Here is a 17,763-nt window from a genome sequence, read left to right as displayed (position 1 = left end):
AATGCGCCATTCTAAATCACCAGTAGCCTACCAACAAATATATCCTCAAAGAAGTCTGGCGATCACCAGAAATGTCACTCACCGATAATGCAAAGCGTTATTGGTTTATTCTTGTACTATGAAAGCGATCGATTTTGAGGAGAAAATGACAAACAATGACCTGTGTGTGCATTTGGCACTTAAACCTGTTTTATTTGTCGTAATGTGTACGTGAACGCCATTGTGCACGTGAGTATGCAAATGCTTTCACCAAGCTCAACCAGGCGATCACTAACACATTATATGGTGGCTTACTATCGTTCAACCGCAGCCATTAGGTGGACCATATCCGGAAGAAAAAATCCAACTCCATTATGGTTCAAGAGAAGATAACATAATACCTTTTATAAAACTAGCATGTGTCAATATGATGTTTTTTTGCACGCGAATGTTTTGTTTGGCCGAGTTGAAGTTTCATTTGACGATTGGCTTTTAAAATGCAATTGTTTACGACGGTTACATGGTTTGTGATGTTTTATGTTGATTGTCAAAAAGACAAAAGATTTTCACAAATAAAAGTGAACTCAGAATCATCAAAATGAACATTTTCAAAAACAAACTTAAAAATCCACACACATGAAGGAAATTTGAGTTTATTAGATTTTAAATGGTGATTTTGCTTTATCTGAAAAGAAAAATCTATTGGAAATTATTTGCAGTTGATTGCTAAAAAGAGACATTTTTAGTTAAAGTTTTGGCTAGTTTCAAAGCGTAGCGTTAATGCGACAAATCTTGGAAAGTCGCTTGTTGCTTGTGAAAAAAAAATAGTTAAAAATGCTAGGAGGAACTACACATATCAAACTGTAGGCTACTGGTGACAAATCGTGTCGTCAGAACAGAACCTTGCCTGGCAAACTTGCTAAATTATGTCTGTCACGTTTTAAATGAAATCCATCATAATTCTGCAAGATTGAAAGCGTTTGACAGTTTTTTTTTTGCAATGGACAAACAATGCCAACCAAAATATAATCATGCTTGAAACTTTCACTGGCTGAAAAGCAAATGTACTACACAGGTCAAAAAAAGTCTTGAAGGCATTGGGTAGAATTTATTTCTAGTCCACCACCAGCGTCATAGGTCACGATTTTTTAAAAATAAACCAACAGAAAAGAGATCCTAACGAGTGATGCAATCGATTGATACCGTGCCGCCTTTCCAACCAAGAGCGTGATAATGTCCACCAGGCTTGTTTTGTGGAGATGTTGTTGAAGGAAACATTCGATACTGAAAATTGAAAGAGGCTGTTCTACCTGTTCACCAGGCATTTAGTTGCACCAGCAAATTAATCACCAGTAGAACGAATCATGTTGTTCAAACATTCGATACTTACAGAAAGCAAGCTAGACGGTGTGGCGCATCGGTTGGTTTGGTTTTGAATCTTTATCCTCGGACTGACAAAGCCTTAATGATAGGTTATTCCTGGTAGTTTCGCATACTTGTAGAGGCTCTTGACGCAGGGCCGGTTACCGAGATTGCCAGAGTAAAGTTTTCCGATTGTTGAAGTGTTGTGTCGGAGAATTATTCCATCCACTAAGTGCCGCTGAATGGAGAGCAGTAATACGTTGCTCAAGGGCACACTCCGGGAGGCAACTTTTGAAAAGGTACCATTATAAAATCCCCTTTCAACTTGGTTTGGTAATTACAGAAGAAAAAAGAGCAACAGCTGTGGTGGTGGGAATCAAACCCACGTCAATGTAATTAATAATTACTACCACCGCCCTAACCCAATGCGCCAAGCCAGCCGATGGGGAACGAATGACTAAACTGAGCTAAAATATACGTTTTTCCTTTGTTGCTCAGAGGGGATTTTTTTATGGTACCTTTTCAAAAGTTGCCTCCGGGAGCCGAACCAGCGCCGCGTGATCTTAAGGGGGCTTAACCACTGAGCTAACGGGACAGACGCTGGTCTCGTGATGGTACGATACCAGGAAGTATAAAAAAAACTAAATTTCAGATAATTTTTTTTAGGAGGCCGCGACCACTTTGAGGTACCAAAAGGGGTCCGACAAGACAGAAAGGTTGAGAACCACTGCTCTAGAAGAAGGAACCAGTAGACAGTTGTTTACAAGCATCCAATGTTTTTGTTCTAGCCATGATGACGTAGTAGGCTGTAGCCCGGTTTCCTTAATGTGGGAAAACTGTTCTTGGAAAAAATAAATTGTATGGAATTTTTTATTATAAATACAGCAACCAAAAGCCGCAATAAGGAAACTACTGTCCACCACGCGATGCTACAACAGACGCTCGTTTTCACAAACACTTATTGAGTTTGCATCAAACTGCAGCAACTGTGAAACCTTTTGTAAAGGTGAAACAAGAACACTGCAGTAACTTAGTCTTGCTGAAGAAAGTTTCGGCAACAAAATCTGATACATATTACTTTCAGCACTGCAACGGCCACGCTGTTGTCTACTTGCATATTTTAGCATTAAAATGTCTTGTTTGACGTAGATGACACACACTTTCATAGTTCATGACACGAACGTTAAAAAGATTGAAGGTTATGGTTATTTTTAACCGGCACCAACATCCTCCGTAACGCTACAAAACACTAACGGCCAAGACAAAAAGGCAAAGTAGGTGATGTTTAGTACCTTACTCTAACAAAAACTCAGCAGCACGCCAAAGGTCATAGCTGATAGAGGTTATCGAGAAAGACACCCCTGAAAAAATGGTTCCTTTTTCAAATATTATTTGCGTCAGAATAACGAAAATGAAATGATTGTGTGACTAACTACCGCAGCAGTTTTTTCAGCTGTGCACGTCGCCCCTTAGCAAAATCCTGTTGTCCTGTAATTACAGCATTATCCGAAGAAAAACGAATTGGCTTCAACTGCTTCTGAGTTTTGCATTGGATTTCCATGTCAAAGCGGAAATCGAACTTTAACATCTGCCATTTGAAGCCGTTTATTTTTTATCAAGAAAATGAAGTATCTTTTTTCGTGTTTTTTTTGTAGCAAAATAACTTGACATCGAGTTAAAAATCAGTCAACAAACACCAACGCAGGAGATGACAAGTTTTTGCAGGTTCTCAAAGTTGAAAAAAATATCGAAACTTATTGTTTCAAAATGTTATTCAATTTAGCAGCACGGCAAGAAATGCTTTACATTTTACTAAAGAAATCAATCTGAAACTCTACAATAAAAGTACTTGAAGCATACGCAACCTACAGTATTGCAAAGCAAAAAATATACAGTAAAATCTTAAAAACACCGAAATTTGAATTTGGAATTTTTTCAAACGAACGTGACTAGCCGCAGTACTCTCTGAGGATGTCGACCTATTAATATGAAAAACTATAATAGATTTCTACAAAAATTCAGTTTTATGAAAAGAAAAAAACTGTACTGGGTGCAAATGAAAACCGAGCTTACCTTTGTAAGTTTTGGTTGAGACATTTTTCGATGACTCAAGCCAGGATTGCATCTTTGAAAGCTAAATCTTTTTAAATATTTGAGTTTGATTAATCAAGTGTGCATCCAGAAGGTAAATGGAAACAAAAGTTTCAAATGCTTTATGCTCCTGACTTACGGATAATAAATCTTCTTAGTTCAGTTTAGTTTGTTTTTATTTCTGACGATCACAACGAAAAACAATATATGCCAAACATAGCAGATGTTTAGAAAAAGGTAGAAGCGACGAAACGCGAACGTTATAACGTGCATGATACAAAAGCAGGACAAACGGTTTAAAATATGGCACGATCGCAACATCTTATAACTTCTATTTAATTCATGTTGTGGTTGAGATGTTGTTTTAAAATGACAATAAAATCAAGTGACGGCAGACCGAACCAGGAAAGAGTGTAAAGTGAAACGACCATTTATTAGGTTTTGAAATAAACGTAAATTTACAACATAAAGTAGCCTAATGATAACAATTTCATTATCATAAAGTTAAAGCTGTTCATCTATACATTATTTTTATTGCAAACCTCTGTTGCAGTTTTAGTCGGCCAAGTTCTTCCTCAGCAAGCCTTGTTCAATCATGGTAACTCTGTGGCTCTACCTAGCAGAGTAAATTAGCTACTTAAAGAGTTGCTGCTTGCGTGGTAGAGCAATAAAAGCGGTTGACCAATAGCAGTGCTGTGTTAAACCCTCTGTGGGCCCCGGGGCCAGAATAATTTTGGGCCCTCTATCGTCAAGCAGACCTATAGTATTGTGTATACTTTCACTGCACTGATATGGAAATGTGGTTCACTTCAATAGACTTTCTCACCAGTTTAGAAAACAACACAAGTGTAAGTAACCGCAAACACAGGTCTATCATTTCTTAGCTACACCTTTGCTCGGAATGAAAGCCAAAAGTGTTAACAAATTCTAATAAAAAAAATGCTGGCAATGGAGTATAGTGACGACGCGGTAATACCACCGTACCGTGCAGAGTTTTGAATGTTTGAACTTTGCGTCGCGGTACCGCGATAAAATCTGAAGATGAAACCAAAACTGAAGAAATTATTAATTTTCATTCAGATTTGGTCACCTGGTCTGGTAACATTATTGTTTTTCACCAACTTTATGGTTTATCTGGCAACACTACTTGTTCAGTCAACCAAGGTAAAAACATTGTGATTGTAAATTTTAATTTGTAAACAAAAGCAGTGTCAAGAGTTTTGAGAATCATGTGTTTAATTATTTTTATTTAACATTGTTTCATTCCAAGGCAAAGCTTTCATTATTTTATGCAGGCATTCAAGTTAATTAAAGTTTTTAGCGTATGGTAGCCTTGGTTAGTGTCAAGAATAAACACTTAAACAGGTCACTTGTGAAAGAATGATTTTTATTTTGGATCAAAGCAATTTCAGTGGGCTACCATACAACATGTGAAACAACATGTACCATACAACTTGTGAAAGAATGATTTTTATTTTGGATCAAAGCAATTTCAGTGGGCTACCATACAACATGTGAAACAAAATGTACCATACAACTTGTGAAAGAATGATTTTTATTTTGGATCAAAGCAATTTCAGTGGGCTACCATACAACATGTGATATGTCAGGCCTATAAGGTATTTGAAGATAAGAGAAATTTCATGTGCATATATTCAGAAAAAAGTAAATACAGAAGAACGTTTCTGCTAAAAGTATCCAGCATTCAATAAAAAGCAACTCAGATGAGCTATAAAAGGTGGATAACAAGTGGTGCAAGTTCCTCAATTGCCTTAATGGGCCCAACATTTTTTCCAAAATTTGCTTTTGTTTAATACATTCCCTTGCATTTGATGTGCACTTGCACAAGTGCACTCTTATTATTCATGGTGCAGACTGCAGAGGCAGTATGACATTTCGAGATGTTTTGCATTGTAGTGTACGGGAAGACATGTGCAGTGCTGCAGCGGACAGTTTTTTTCTGCTCGTGACATCACTAGCCAAGGATATTTATAATTACGGTAGTGTAAATGTTAAAAATGAAATGATAAATCATAAAATAAATTGAATATATAGGTGGCGTACCGTATATATATGAATTCACAAAGGGCCCAACTCCATTTTTTTTATTTTACTTTTTGTGCTTCATTTCACTATTTGTGCTTTCCAATTTCTTTCAATGTCTTGTAAATTATACTAAAAAAACAGCCAAATTTTTCAAACATATCGATAAACACATAAAAAATACCCTATCAATATTTCCATTGATTTTGAAATGGGCCCAACTACATCAATCACATTTCAACTTCTAAATAGTTTCTCCATAGAATCTTCACCGAGTGAACTTATTAGGTATGATGCTTCTTACCAGTAAGCATAAAATCATTACCAGTAAGCATAGTTTCACCACAAAAGTAAATGACCAAAATAATTAAAACGGTTGTGCAAAAACACTTTGTGGCAATTGGGCCCTTCTTGAATTCAATATTCAATTGCATCCTACCTGTTATATAGCCTATATGTTAAATATAATTCTGCAGATCATGTTACCGGAACTAACGTTGTCGTATTTTAACTTTCTTTTAAGATAGTAATGGTGTTTTTAGAGAAGTTTCAGTGTAGTAAGGGCCCAAATTTGAGATGTTTTAGTATAATAAGACCTAAATCACCTTTATAATGGACAAGTACACGCAGTAAACTTTAGAAAATCAAAAAAAACTTCACTAAAACGCAAATGTCTGTTATTTGTGGGCCCCCTGAGATGGTGGGCCCGGGGGCCGGGCCCCCCTTGGCCCTCCCCTTAACACAGCACTGACCAATAGTCAAAAGGACCTCCATTCTGCGGTGGTTCGACACCTTTCAGAAGCAAGCACCTGTACAGTATCTGTAACACTTGATAAAAACCAGAAAGTGATGACAAAAGTTTTTGTTTTTGGCCTTACTCACTTAAAATTAAATCAAAACCTTCAATCACTAGGCGTAAGTCAAAATAAAAACAAAAAATGTCAACAATCTTTGTGTGTGACGTATATTTTGTGACGTCACGCACGATGTGATGAAACATTTAAGCGGCAGATAAGAAGGAATTAAGACCTCCCCCAACAAATTAAGTTATTCATCCCGCTTTGATAAAATTTCAACTTTTAAAAATCATAAATTTTGATCTCAGCTGTGAACACCACAAGTGTTTTAAAATCTTTGAAAAAAAGTAGCAAAGACTGCCTCTTGGCTTTCCTTCTGTTTCTCAATGCACTTGGCAGCTGGAAACTTGAACTTCTAAATTTCTCAAATTTAAAACCATCTCACCTATAAAATTTTTGCACGACAGTGAAGGCCACGTCATTCAAGAGCTTGCACAAACTGAAACTATATCCTCGGAATGGCAAAGCCTTGATGGGTTATTCCTGGGTTGTTTCGCATACTTGTAGAGGCTCTTGACACAAGATCGGTTACCGAGATTGACAGAATGAAGTTTCCGATTGTTGAAGTGTTTTTGCCGGGGAATTATTCCATTTATTCGGTGCAGCTGAATGGAGAGCAGTCCTGAAATGCGTTGATCAAGCGCACACCCCGAGAATCGAACCAGCACCGACGCGTGATTTTGAGCCGGGCGCATATCCACTGAGCTATCGAGGCGGACAATCGGCTATCGGTTTCGCCTTCGGCTCTAGTGCTGGTAAGTCTGAGATCGATTGCAGGTCGGGTCATATCAAAAACTTTAAAAACGGTACCGATTGTGTTTCTTTCTTGCATAACGCAGTGAGGTTGAATCCGGTAATAATGTAATGGCATGAGACCTGTCGCTAAAATATCTCAGCAGTTGCAGAGCGACAATAAATAAAGCCACAACATTATTATTTGCATAACGCCGTGAGGATACAAAAGGTAATGATATGGTTACATTGTAGGCTAGGCCGCTCTAGAACTGTTAAGGTCTTTCAGCGGCAAGGCTCATTTTAAAATTTATATCAGACAAGTGATATGCAGTATACTTATGTTACAGACAGGCATAATTTTATATCAAAACCTCTAAGTTGTTATATCAAAACCTCTAAGTTCTCCAGTTGTAGAGCGACAATACATAAAATGGTGTATATTGGATTGCAAGAAAACTTTGCAAATAGAGAAAAAAAATCACATGTTTTTTGCGATTTCTCCCCACTAAATCCGCTACTTAAGAGCAGATGTAGCTTTGAATATCTAACCAGAAAAATGTCCTTAACCATGTTTGCTAGCACCACCAAGGATCGAGATATGATGTGTTCTCAGGGAGTTCGTGAATGTTTAATCGCTACGGTTAGTTATAAAATGAAACAACACTGTTAGACATCTAGTGTTGATTTCACCTCAGAATATTTGAGACCAAGATCAAGTTATGGTTTAGTTTTGCCATTGAGTTGGCTCTTCTTGTCAGGGATTCATAGAATTAATAACTAAATAATTGCGAGTAGATGTTGCTAATGGTAGCTCGAAGCTGCAGGTTTTTGTGTAACTCTCTTCAGGAGCTAACGTCAGAATAAAATAAGCTCCTGAAAAGAGTCAGACAAAAACATGTAGCTTCGAGCTATATGCAACTTTTTACTTGTAATTTCGAGTTCTGTACCGACAATTCATTCTAGACCATGTCGTCCATGACTGCCCAATCCATCAACCACCACATGGAACGCTTGGACTGAAGGCCCTGGATGATGAGACTGTCGAGTGGCTAATGACCTCATGCCCAAACATATAGTCCGGAAGAAGACAGCTCATACGACGAAGAAGATTCTTCAACTAAATAATTCTATGAATCCCTGCTTCTTTTACTTAAATTGAATTTAAATGTCAACTCGATGCCACAGAATTGAATCAGGATCAAACGCATTCATCAGATTTTCAGATCTAAAACCAGAACCAATATTGTTTGTTGTAAAAAATTATTTGTATTAAAAATAATAGCGAATAAATTAATAAATGCATCTGATTTAAAAAAAATTAAAAAAACGAAAAATTACAATCATTTAAACCACGAATACATACAGACAGCCTTGACGCAGAAATCACAGAAATCACACACCGGATAGATTGCTGAAAAAACATCATTTGTAAATGAACAATAAAAACTTTATGATCTTGCGAGCCGTTTATCACCAAACCGGTTAGATTTGATGATGCTTAAATGCATCAAACTGGTCAGTAGATTTTTTCCGTGTGCAGGCTTTTGTCTGTTGCTTCAGGCATGGACGTAGCTATAATAGCATCTGGACGTAGCCAAACGCTGCAGCCCAAGACGAGCCTCAAACAGGATTTTAAAACCAATTTGATAAATTTGTCGTTTTTATGCCTTTGGCAAGCTATTTCGAGTTTGGCATGTTAGCACGTATTTTGACGGCTTTTTGACCCTCATCTGGGACGGAAGCGTTTGGTTTTCAGTCTAGATGCAATTATAAAGCAAGACGTCAATTTCCACATCCACCATAAAGTGCCTTGCCTGACGCCCGCTTGCTTTCTACCAGCGTCGAGCCGACGTTTTCTGAGCAGCTGCTGGATGTTCCCGCCATTTAACCGTGCAGTCAATGAGTGACTGAAAGTGGCTCAAAATGCAGATCAATTGCACCTGCCGTTTGCTTGTTCTATAATAATCCTAACAAAAAAACAAAACTTTAATTTTAAGATCCGTACTATAGGCCTACAGCAGACCTACAAGAGCCTACTCTCAAGTGCTATTTTGGTGAGGAATTGCTTTGCTAAATTCAGCTTTGTGTTGTAATTGTTCCATAAACAATGAAAACGAGAGCCTGGTAGCAATATATGAATGTCACGACAAGTCACGTTGTAAGAATCGTTCCTTCCTTGTTCTCAAAGCAGACGCTGGGTATCCGAACAAAATTTGACTATTTTCGTGGCCGTCATCACTGCTTGTGTCATCTTTTGTACCGGTAGCAGACAGGCTGGAAGAACTTGGGCATAAGTAACTTGTTTCATCATAATGGTGTTCCTGTCTGGGCGCGACAAGAAACTCAGTTTCAGAGGCGAGAGTCCGCGCATCATCACTATCAATGTAGTGGAGAATATCATCGTGAGAAGAGGATGATTCAGGGAAAGAGTGTTTCCAATGTTCTTTTCTTTCTCCATTAACCTTTAATTTAGTCGATATGTCTGGATAACTGTTAGACAAACTACTCCTTGACAATTCGTTCAGTTGAATATCGGTGGATTCGGCTTTTTCAACGGAAATGGAAGGAACTGAGGACAAATACCGGTTTTCTTTTTTCTGCGGTTTTCCCGGTGAAGCGCTTCCCGATATGGGCCTAAAAGATCCCAACAACGAAGTTGGTATGTGGCTACTCTCTTGTCCCGTTAATCGGAGGTTTCCCATTACAAGATTCGTACCACGATTATGCCTGAAAACCAAAGTATTTGATCGAGAAAAAATGACTAATTTCTTTTCACATTATGAATATGTTGAATGTAAAGGAAGCAAAAGAAGATAATAATTTAAGACCTGAGTAGTCAAGTTACTTTAGTCACGTTTTGTGGAGATTGAGCTATCAGCAAAAATATGTTATATAATGGTCAAATGCCTGACCACGCACTAAATTTGACTAAAAAAACAAATTAATTTCGCTATAACATGCGCTGGTGTAAAACAACACTCATTTGAAGAACTGCTCTCCAATCAGCGCACCTAGTGGATGGAATAAATCCCAGACAACAACAAGAATCGAAAACTTTGCTTTGTCAATCTCGATAACCGGCCCTGCATCAACGGTTCAAAGCATTTATATCTATGCCAAACTTAAAGGATTAAGCTTTCACTGTAGCTTTCCAAGAGAAAGGTTCAATCAATGAACCAAACTTACATTGCGGTTGTCATTGGCCATTGATTTACCTGTGAGGTGGCGCAGGAGAGTAATTTGGGTTGCGAGACATTTTTGTGCGTATCGCTGTTTTTCTAACTGGTGCGCTTTTATGCACAGGAAGTTCAATTGTCTTGTCCCGATTCAATTGATAGGAGCAGATATTGTAGCGTCGTGCACGATTGATCAGCACCGTAAACCAACTGTCAAAGAAAGAAAAATGAACCGTTCTGAAATAGTTTAGTGTAGTTGTAACGTAAGTTTAATTGAGCTATATAATAATAATAATCATTCGCTGTCTCCGCTTGCAGCAGATTGTGCATCAACATGGGTTATTTGACAGGGTTCCATGAGATTTTGTGAGTGTACTGCTTCCATGCTGGCTCAAGGCAGATTGGAAGAGGGTGATATGTCACCAGATTATTACCCAATTTATCCTCACTACGTTATACAAGAAAGAACACAATCGGTACCCTTTTTAAAGTCTTTGGTTTGACCCGACCTGGAATCGAACCCAGGGTTATCAGCACCAGAGCCGAAGGCGATAACCACTGAGCCACGGATGCTGGTTAATTGAGCTAGCCAGACAGCAAATCAACCGTTCTAACGTGACGTTGAATCAATGTAAAAAAAGGTTGATTTGTTGTTTGGGCAAGAACACAACACAGTGTAAATTTGATCAATAAATCGCAAAAACTACTCTTTTGTCAAAAGTATTTGAAACATTTCCATGCTGTTGTGTTAATGAACTACTAAACTGGAAATACACAAGGGAGACTTTAAATTAATGTTTCATGAATAAATTAATGATTTAAAAAAAAAAAGAATTGAAAGCAGTAGACATGAAATTCTTGCGTAAGGCTGGGCCCAGGTTTATTTTTAAGGTTTGGTTTGGGTGACCGCTAAGTAGTATTAAGAGACCGCAAGTGTTTCATTTAAATACCAAAAAATAACCATATTTGCTTAAACGAATTATTTATTAGGCTACTGTAGTTGCAAGTCCAAATTTTGGAAAACCGCTGGAGAAATTAACACCTTAGAAAAAAACACCTTAAAAAAACACTGCCTGGGCCCATCAGTATCTCACACCGCTAATTCATGTAACAGAGCTCTCGACCGCATTTTGCAAATGATTTTCTACGATCGTGCTTTGCATCATTGCTAAACTCTTCTTTGCAGCAATAAAAAATTCAACTACTCTTGACATGTAAGCTTACATCAAATAAAAAAGAAAATCATAAAGCTACTGTACGTAATGTCTGGTTTACTGACGTTTCATATTCTCAAAACGACTTATGCATAACCTAAAATGTGACACAGAAGCATTATATAATGGCATAGTAATTACCCGCACAAAAACACCAAAGCAATTGCTGCTGCAAAAGCGAAGGGCCCAATGCACATCGCGATAAACAAGGACAATGGTTCTTCTGGGCAAAACAGGTATGATTGAGGAACCAAAATGATCGGGAAAGCTTCGATACTTTGACGGGGATAACACATGCTTTTTCCCGCAGAAGTTACGTTTATGCACCGGCCTTCGTAGAAATATTGATCGCTGTCTAATAAAACCAATCCATTTTTGCTACTGTTGTAATTGCTCCGGCAATTGGAGGTAAGTGTAGATGCAACTGTTCTGATCACTCTAACATGACAATCACAATACATTGGATTGCCATAAACCCAGATTCCCTTCAGACTGGGAAGTGTAGAAAGAAGTCCAGTATCGGAATATTGATAGTTTATCGATGCGATTTTCATTTTACTGACGTTGCAATTCTGTAAAGGAAAAAGTTTAATTCACAAACTTGCTAGTACCAATTGTTCACCGATTATTAACTTTTTATTTGTTATGTCAATTTATTAGATTTTATCGCCTTCTCATTCTTTTATTCTATTTTTCAACTGCAATTATTTTTGGATAATGCAATAATCACAAAATATAATTCTTTAGGGATATTTCAACGATTTCAATGTACCATTATATCACGCTGTAAAGTAGAGAAATGTCAATTAATTGCAAGAATAAGCTATTCTTCTCAAGGAAAGAAAAATCAAATTTAGCTCAAAATTCAAAAGCATTAAAAAATTATTTGCCAGATGTAGGCGTTTATGCGCTATGGGAAAGTTTTTGTGTTAAATAGATTCGAAAACGTCATACTTGCTCTGAAAAAGATACTGATTTTTGCTTTTTGTACATAAAAATCAGTACCTTAAAAAATTTCACAGCAGCATAGACACATTGGTGTGCACACTACACATGCCTGGAAAATATTTCAAGAAACAAAACTTGAGAACGGTGTGAAATCCAAAAAAAGATAGTTATTTTATCTGAGCAAGCATAAAAAGCAAAATAAACATCTAATGATGAGTAATTTCATTTCAACAGCATATTCAATATCACTAAAGATGAAAACAGTTTAGTTTTCGAAACGTTTGCTGAACATGAGTTTAGTTTCTACATTTCGGCTCCTTGTGTTTTGATTCATTTAATTTTATTTTTTGAAAAATAGTGTTTTTTCAATTTTTTTCTAATCATAGAGAAATAAAACATAGTCTGTATGGTTCAACAAAGCAAACTCTCTACCAAAGCTTTATTTTTTCTAATCATCTATTAAGATTTGTAAAATACGATGTCTAAATATAATGTTCAAACGCTGAAGATTGAGATGCACTTTTCCTTTTCATTATTCATACGCATTATTTTCGGATTATTATCTTGTTTTTGTTTTTGAAAAAAAATTGTTTAACGTTTTCAACGATTTTAAACAGATTGTTTTCAATTCGACATTTTGTTTTCAAGTTGGAAAACCGTGTCAGTGCCCTGATCCCCTAAGTGTAATCCATAACTTTGTTGGTATTTCGTAATTGTTTGCGTAATTTTACGAATTTAAAAACGTCCATGTGAGTTTCTCGGCAGTCGAGTGTAGCAAGAATTGACAGCGATAGACACGTGTGTTTGCCCATGAGGCTGGGCTCATCAGTATCGCACCACTAAATCATGCCACATAGTTTTCAACCAAAACAAGGTTAGCGAAACACAATGCTCGCTGTTCTATAGTGAGTATAGTCAGGTAGTGCTGACGCCAGGAAGATCGCTCCTTTTCAACAAATTTCAATGTGTTTATGTTTTTTTACATTATATAAAAATATGTTTGAAGTGTATATTATTTAAACGAGATGACGTGAAACTTTATTGCACGAGTGTAGGCTCGAAAAGAAATTGTTTATCAAAAACCTAAATCGAAACAAAAACAAGACAAATGTACTTCAAGACCAGCCGAAATCCAGTTTAAACGCTACTAACTAAAATATGTTAACCGAAATTTAAAATTTTATCTAAACTTGTATATCAGGTATTGGTTTCTTAGTCTCCAAGACTATTCGATCAGTTTGAATTACTATACGAAAGTAAAATCCAAGCTATAAAAATATTTCATAAATTTGCCAGAGAAGGACAACTTCTACGATAATGCTAGTGTGGAAACGGCAACGAAAAAAAATAAACAAGCAAAGCAGTGCAATTTCATGAAATTGATTGATTACATCAACAGATTCCATTGATCTAGTTGAATTATTTTAAAACTTAATCATTGAATGATATAATCTTGATATCATCTTTGCATAAAATCCTGGTAAGAAACCCGGCTTAAGCTAGTTGTATCATGGGAGTTTTTACATATGAGATTTTGAGCTTAAAAGCTACTCTTCATCAAAGACTTTTGTCTGACTGGAGGAATTTTGAGAGCAGCTTACCTGGAGAAAAAGGTATTCCAACTTGGGAAGAAACAGGAATGCATCATTGTCCAACGATTTTAAGTTTCTATTGTCACTTATTGATAACCAAGTCAGCATTTGGAGGGGTCTGTACAATATCTTTTCCTGAGATGTCGTCAGATGGCCTTCGTACTTGATGAAAGATAGCTGGGATTTAGTCTCCAGTACTGAAGAAGACACAACGTAAGAAGGGCTTCTTAAGTCTTGCTGGGGCTCAGTAGGATGGATTTCCATCTCTGTATCCAAAGCAGCAGACACAAAAAAGTTGCTTTTAATTTCTGTGAAACGGTTGTGCGACAAATCTAAGACCTCCAGAGATTGGCCTGGGCCTCCATTCAGCCAACCGAGTTGCAATGCGTTTAATGCACAAAAGCTTAGATTGAGCGCCTTTAATCTGCTTAACCTGTCAAATGCTACGCTTTCAATACTTGTCAAGTAATGTAGACCATGAAGGTCTAATGTTTCCAAGGTCCCGGGTTCAAGTCCCAGAACGTCGAACTGAGGCACTCTTGTTATTCGATAATTATTTGCAAAAGATAGAAACCAAAGTGTCCGAAGTTGACTGAAAGCTTCCTGGTGCAAACCATGATTTGAAATTTCGTTTGAAGATAGATCGAGATATTCCAAGCTTGTCAGTGATTCGAATGCAAATGGTCCGATGCTCTCAATATTATTGTTGCTCAAATCTAACCTTTTAAAAAGCAAAAACACTTTTAGGTATTTATACAGTACATTTGGCTCGGTGTTTCAGTAAATAAAGTAGCTTATCCATGCTTCAGAGTAAGAAGACATTGGTTCTTTCATCTTACGAGTAATATAAAGATATTAAAAATGGCAGTGGAATTCGTCAAAGCATGTAATGTAAATCAACATACTATACTGGTCTTAGTAATGTTAACAAACAACAGCTATTTTGATTACTTTAATCACACACAGCATAATTAAGGTTGCCATATCCTCCTTATTTCTAAGATTTGTCCTTATTTTGAAGGGCAGTGTCCTTGTTTTTGACTTGAGTTCCTATTTTGTCTTATTTTCAACAATTAGTAAACAGACTTTGTGAAATAACGGTCAAATCCCTGCTACATGTAAAGACAAACCTAGACCTGAGCTGACGTGAAATGCACGAAGTATTTTCTACGAACAAGGAGTTGCTGGAACAGATTGTTTCTGGCAAAAATTATGGTATGTGATATATCATGGCTCGTATAAACGCAAAGATTTGTTCAAAAACTTTTGTTTTGTTACGGAAAAAAAATTAATTTTTCAGTTGTCCTTATTTTGGGGTCCATGTCGATGGCAACATACAGTATATGTAATATGAGTACAATGTATCGCCTGTCCATCTGAATGAACATAGACATTTTATAAACGGGTGAGAATCTTAGCAAAATTTGTAAAGTTAAAAAACTTATAACAAGTCCAATCGCAACAGATTACAGATTGCATCTAATGAAAAATAAAGAGGATACGCCAAAATTTTATTTCGACTCAAGCCCCACGGTTGGGTGTTTCAGAATAGAAAGTGGTGGCTGTTTTGTTTAATGTTAAATTAAGCAACTCAGTTCAATTCAGTTGTTTTTACTTCTGACCATCACAGCAAAAACAATACGCGTCAATATAGCAAAAGTTGATAAAAAGGTAGAAGCGACAATACGCGAACGTTAAAACGTGCTTGTGGACCGAAGTAAGTTAGTTGAAAGAAATTTGGTACGGTCGCAACACCTTCAAAACCTGTCAAAAATGGAGTGTGGAGTGTGGAGTGTGGGTTTGCCATCAGCGTCTAATGTTGCAAAAACAAAACTGCATTCAGATCTCATTCATCTGACTTGCTCTGTATTGGCTGTTTTAGCGGGGCAGTTTGAGGAACAAGGTAGAAAGAAGGGGGTAAAATTCATCAAAACAAGTGTTTTACAAAAATTTGTATCAAATTGGGCAAAATCAAGATGATCGAGGTTCTGACTAACTTCGTTTGACGTACTTAAATTAAATAATTACTTAAAACTTCATTCCATCTTACCGTTTTAATGAATGCATTTTCTCAAAATCACCTTTGTTTAGGGATGGTATGCGATTGAACGAGACATCCAAATACAACAGGGATCTGCCAAAATCTCCAACCGTCCACACAAGATTGGGAATATAGTTGTGACTTAAAATCAAAGACCGAACTGAATGAAAATCATGAAAAACATAACGATCTATCTGTTGTAGTTGGTTTTCTCTTAAACTGAACTCTTCCAGATTTGCATAATTGCTGAACTTCAATGCAGCGGATTTATTTTGTTCCTTGTTTGAGTTGCTAAGCACTTTTATACTATTATGATCGAGGAGAAAAGTTCTAGTATTGTCTGGAAATGAAGTTGGAAGCTCTGTAATTCCCACTTGAACGCAATCGGTGATAAATTTAGATTCTGCTTTCATCTTAATATCTTTGAGCATTGGAGCTCTGGAAGAAATATCAGACACTCCGTCGTAGCAACTGCACAACTTTGGACATTTTTGCGGCGAAGGCGAAAGTGGTGAGTTGTAGATTTTGTCCCGAAAATCATCGTATTTTGGAATTGTTGCATTGAAACTAGTACAAGGCAGGGGCAAAATAAGTGAAATTAGCATTATGCAATGAAATCGCTTTTCACTTGTTAATTTTTTTTCTTCAAACTGTTTGAATTTCCACAAATTAAAAAAACTGGTCACAACACTCATCGTAGCTTTACATGAAATAGACAGTTTCACGTTCAAACCTTCCTCTCAAACTTTGGCCTGTTTTGGTTGGTTTTACTCAGCATGTAATAGAGAGAGAAACAACTTCAATAAAAGTTTTTCTTCTTAGAAGATGGTTCAGGAATTGTGTGTTTCACATCCCAGGCAGTAAAGGATTATTTTTTGTGGTGTAATCCTCAGAGTTTTGCTTTTCAAAAACACCATCTCAGTTAATAATATAATGAGGGTATTTCTGCATTTCTGAAATAAAATTGTTTTTTTTAATATAAGCAACGGGTTTAGATTTTTACTTTATCTTACAAACGTTTAGCGACAGTGAAACTAAGTTTACATTCTATCAACCAACAAATATCTCTGATGCAACAGTTGAGGCAATCGCTCCTCTCCCAAAAAAAGAAAAGTGACTGTATCCATGAGGTTTTTGTAAGTTCGGATCTATATAGATCTACAGATGATTGTTTTTTTGTTGTTGTTGAATCTGCTCTCTCTCCCTCGACAACTACTTGTTGAATCCACCCCTGGTTCTGAAAACTTTCTGGTATCTAAACTGTCAAACTCTAAAGATAATTTAATTAGTATAAAAAACAGAACTTGTTCACTTGTTCTAGTGATTATAAGTTAAAGCTTTGGTGGAGAGTTTGTTTTGTTGAACTATGAATAAACAAAACAAAGTAACCTTAGCGGGTTTAACATGTTTTATTACACAGAGATATAACATAAGTAAAAAAACTGCACGTACGTGTGTCCTCATCAGGAATTACTTAAATCTGTAGGTTAGTAGTAATTTATTAAATCTGTAGTAGTGATTATAGGCCTACTTAGATTATTAGCAGTAATTACTTAAATCTGTAGAAATCTATAGACACACGTACGTATCAAAACCGTAGATTGTTTTTAATTATATTACATCTCTGTGTAATACAACATGGTAAACCCGCTAAGGTAACTTTGTTTTGTTTGTCTATGATTATAACTAAGTAAAGATTTAGCATGGGTGCAACATCTTTAGGAC

The 17,763-nt window shown here is 36.6% G+C and overlaps 1 protein-coding gene across 1 annotated transcript; it reads right to left on the bottom strand.

The window, feature by feature from the left end:
* Positions 1–8,319: 8,319 nt before the first annotated feature.
* On the bottom strand, positions 8,320–16,778 carry LOC145764878 (uncharacterized). Its single transcript, XM_082576567.1, has 5 exons — positions 16,048–16,778; positions 14,007–14,718; positions 11,599–12,029; positions 10,283–10,453; positions 8,320–9,794 (listed from the first exon to the last, which is right to left on the bottom strand). Exons 1-5 carry the CDS (start codon positions 16,731–16,733, stop codon positions 9,209–9,211), a joined length of 2,586 nt encoding a protein of 861 aa, XP_082432693.1. The 5' UTR covers positions 16,734–16,778; the 3' UTR covers positions 8,320–9,208.
* Between the last annotated feature and the right edge of the window lie 985 nt (positions 16,779–17,763).

The sequence above is a fragment of the Aplidium turbinatum genome, chromosome 2, assembly GCF_918807975.1.
Source record: "Aplidium turbinatum chromosome 2, kaAplTurb1.1, whole genome shotgun sequence".
Taxonomy (NCBI): domain Eukaryota; kingdom Metazoa; phylum Chordata; class Ascidiacea; order Aplousobranchia; family Polyclinidae; genus Aplidium; species Aplidium turbinatum.
This window is presented reverse-complemented; position numbering and strand designations above follow the sequence as displayed.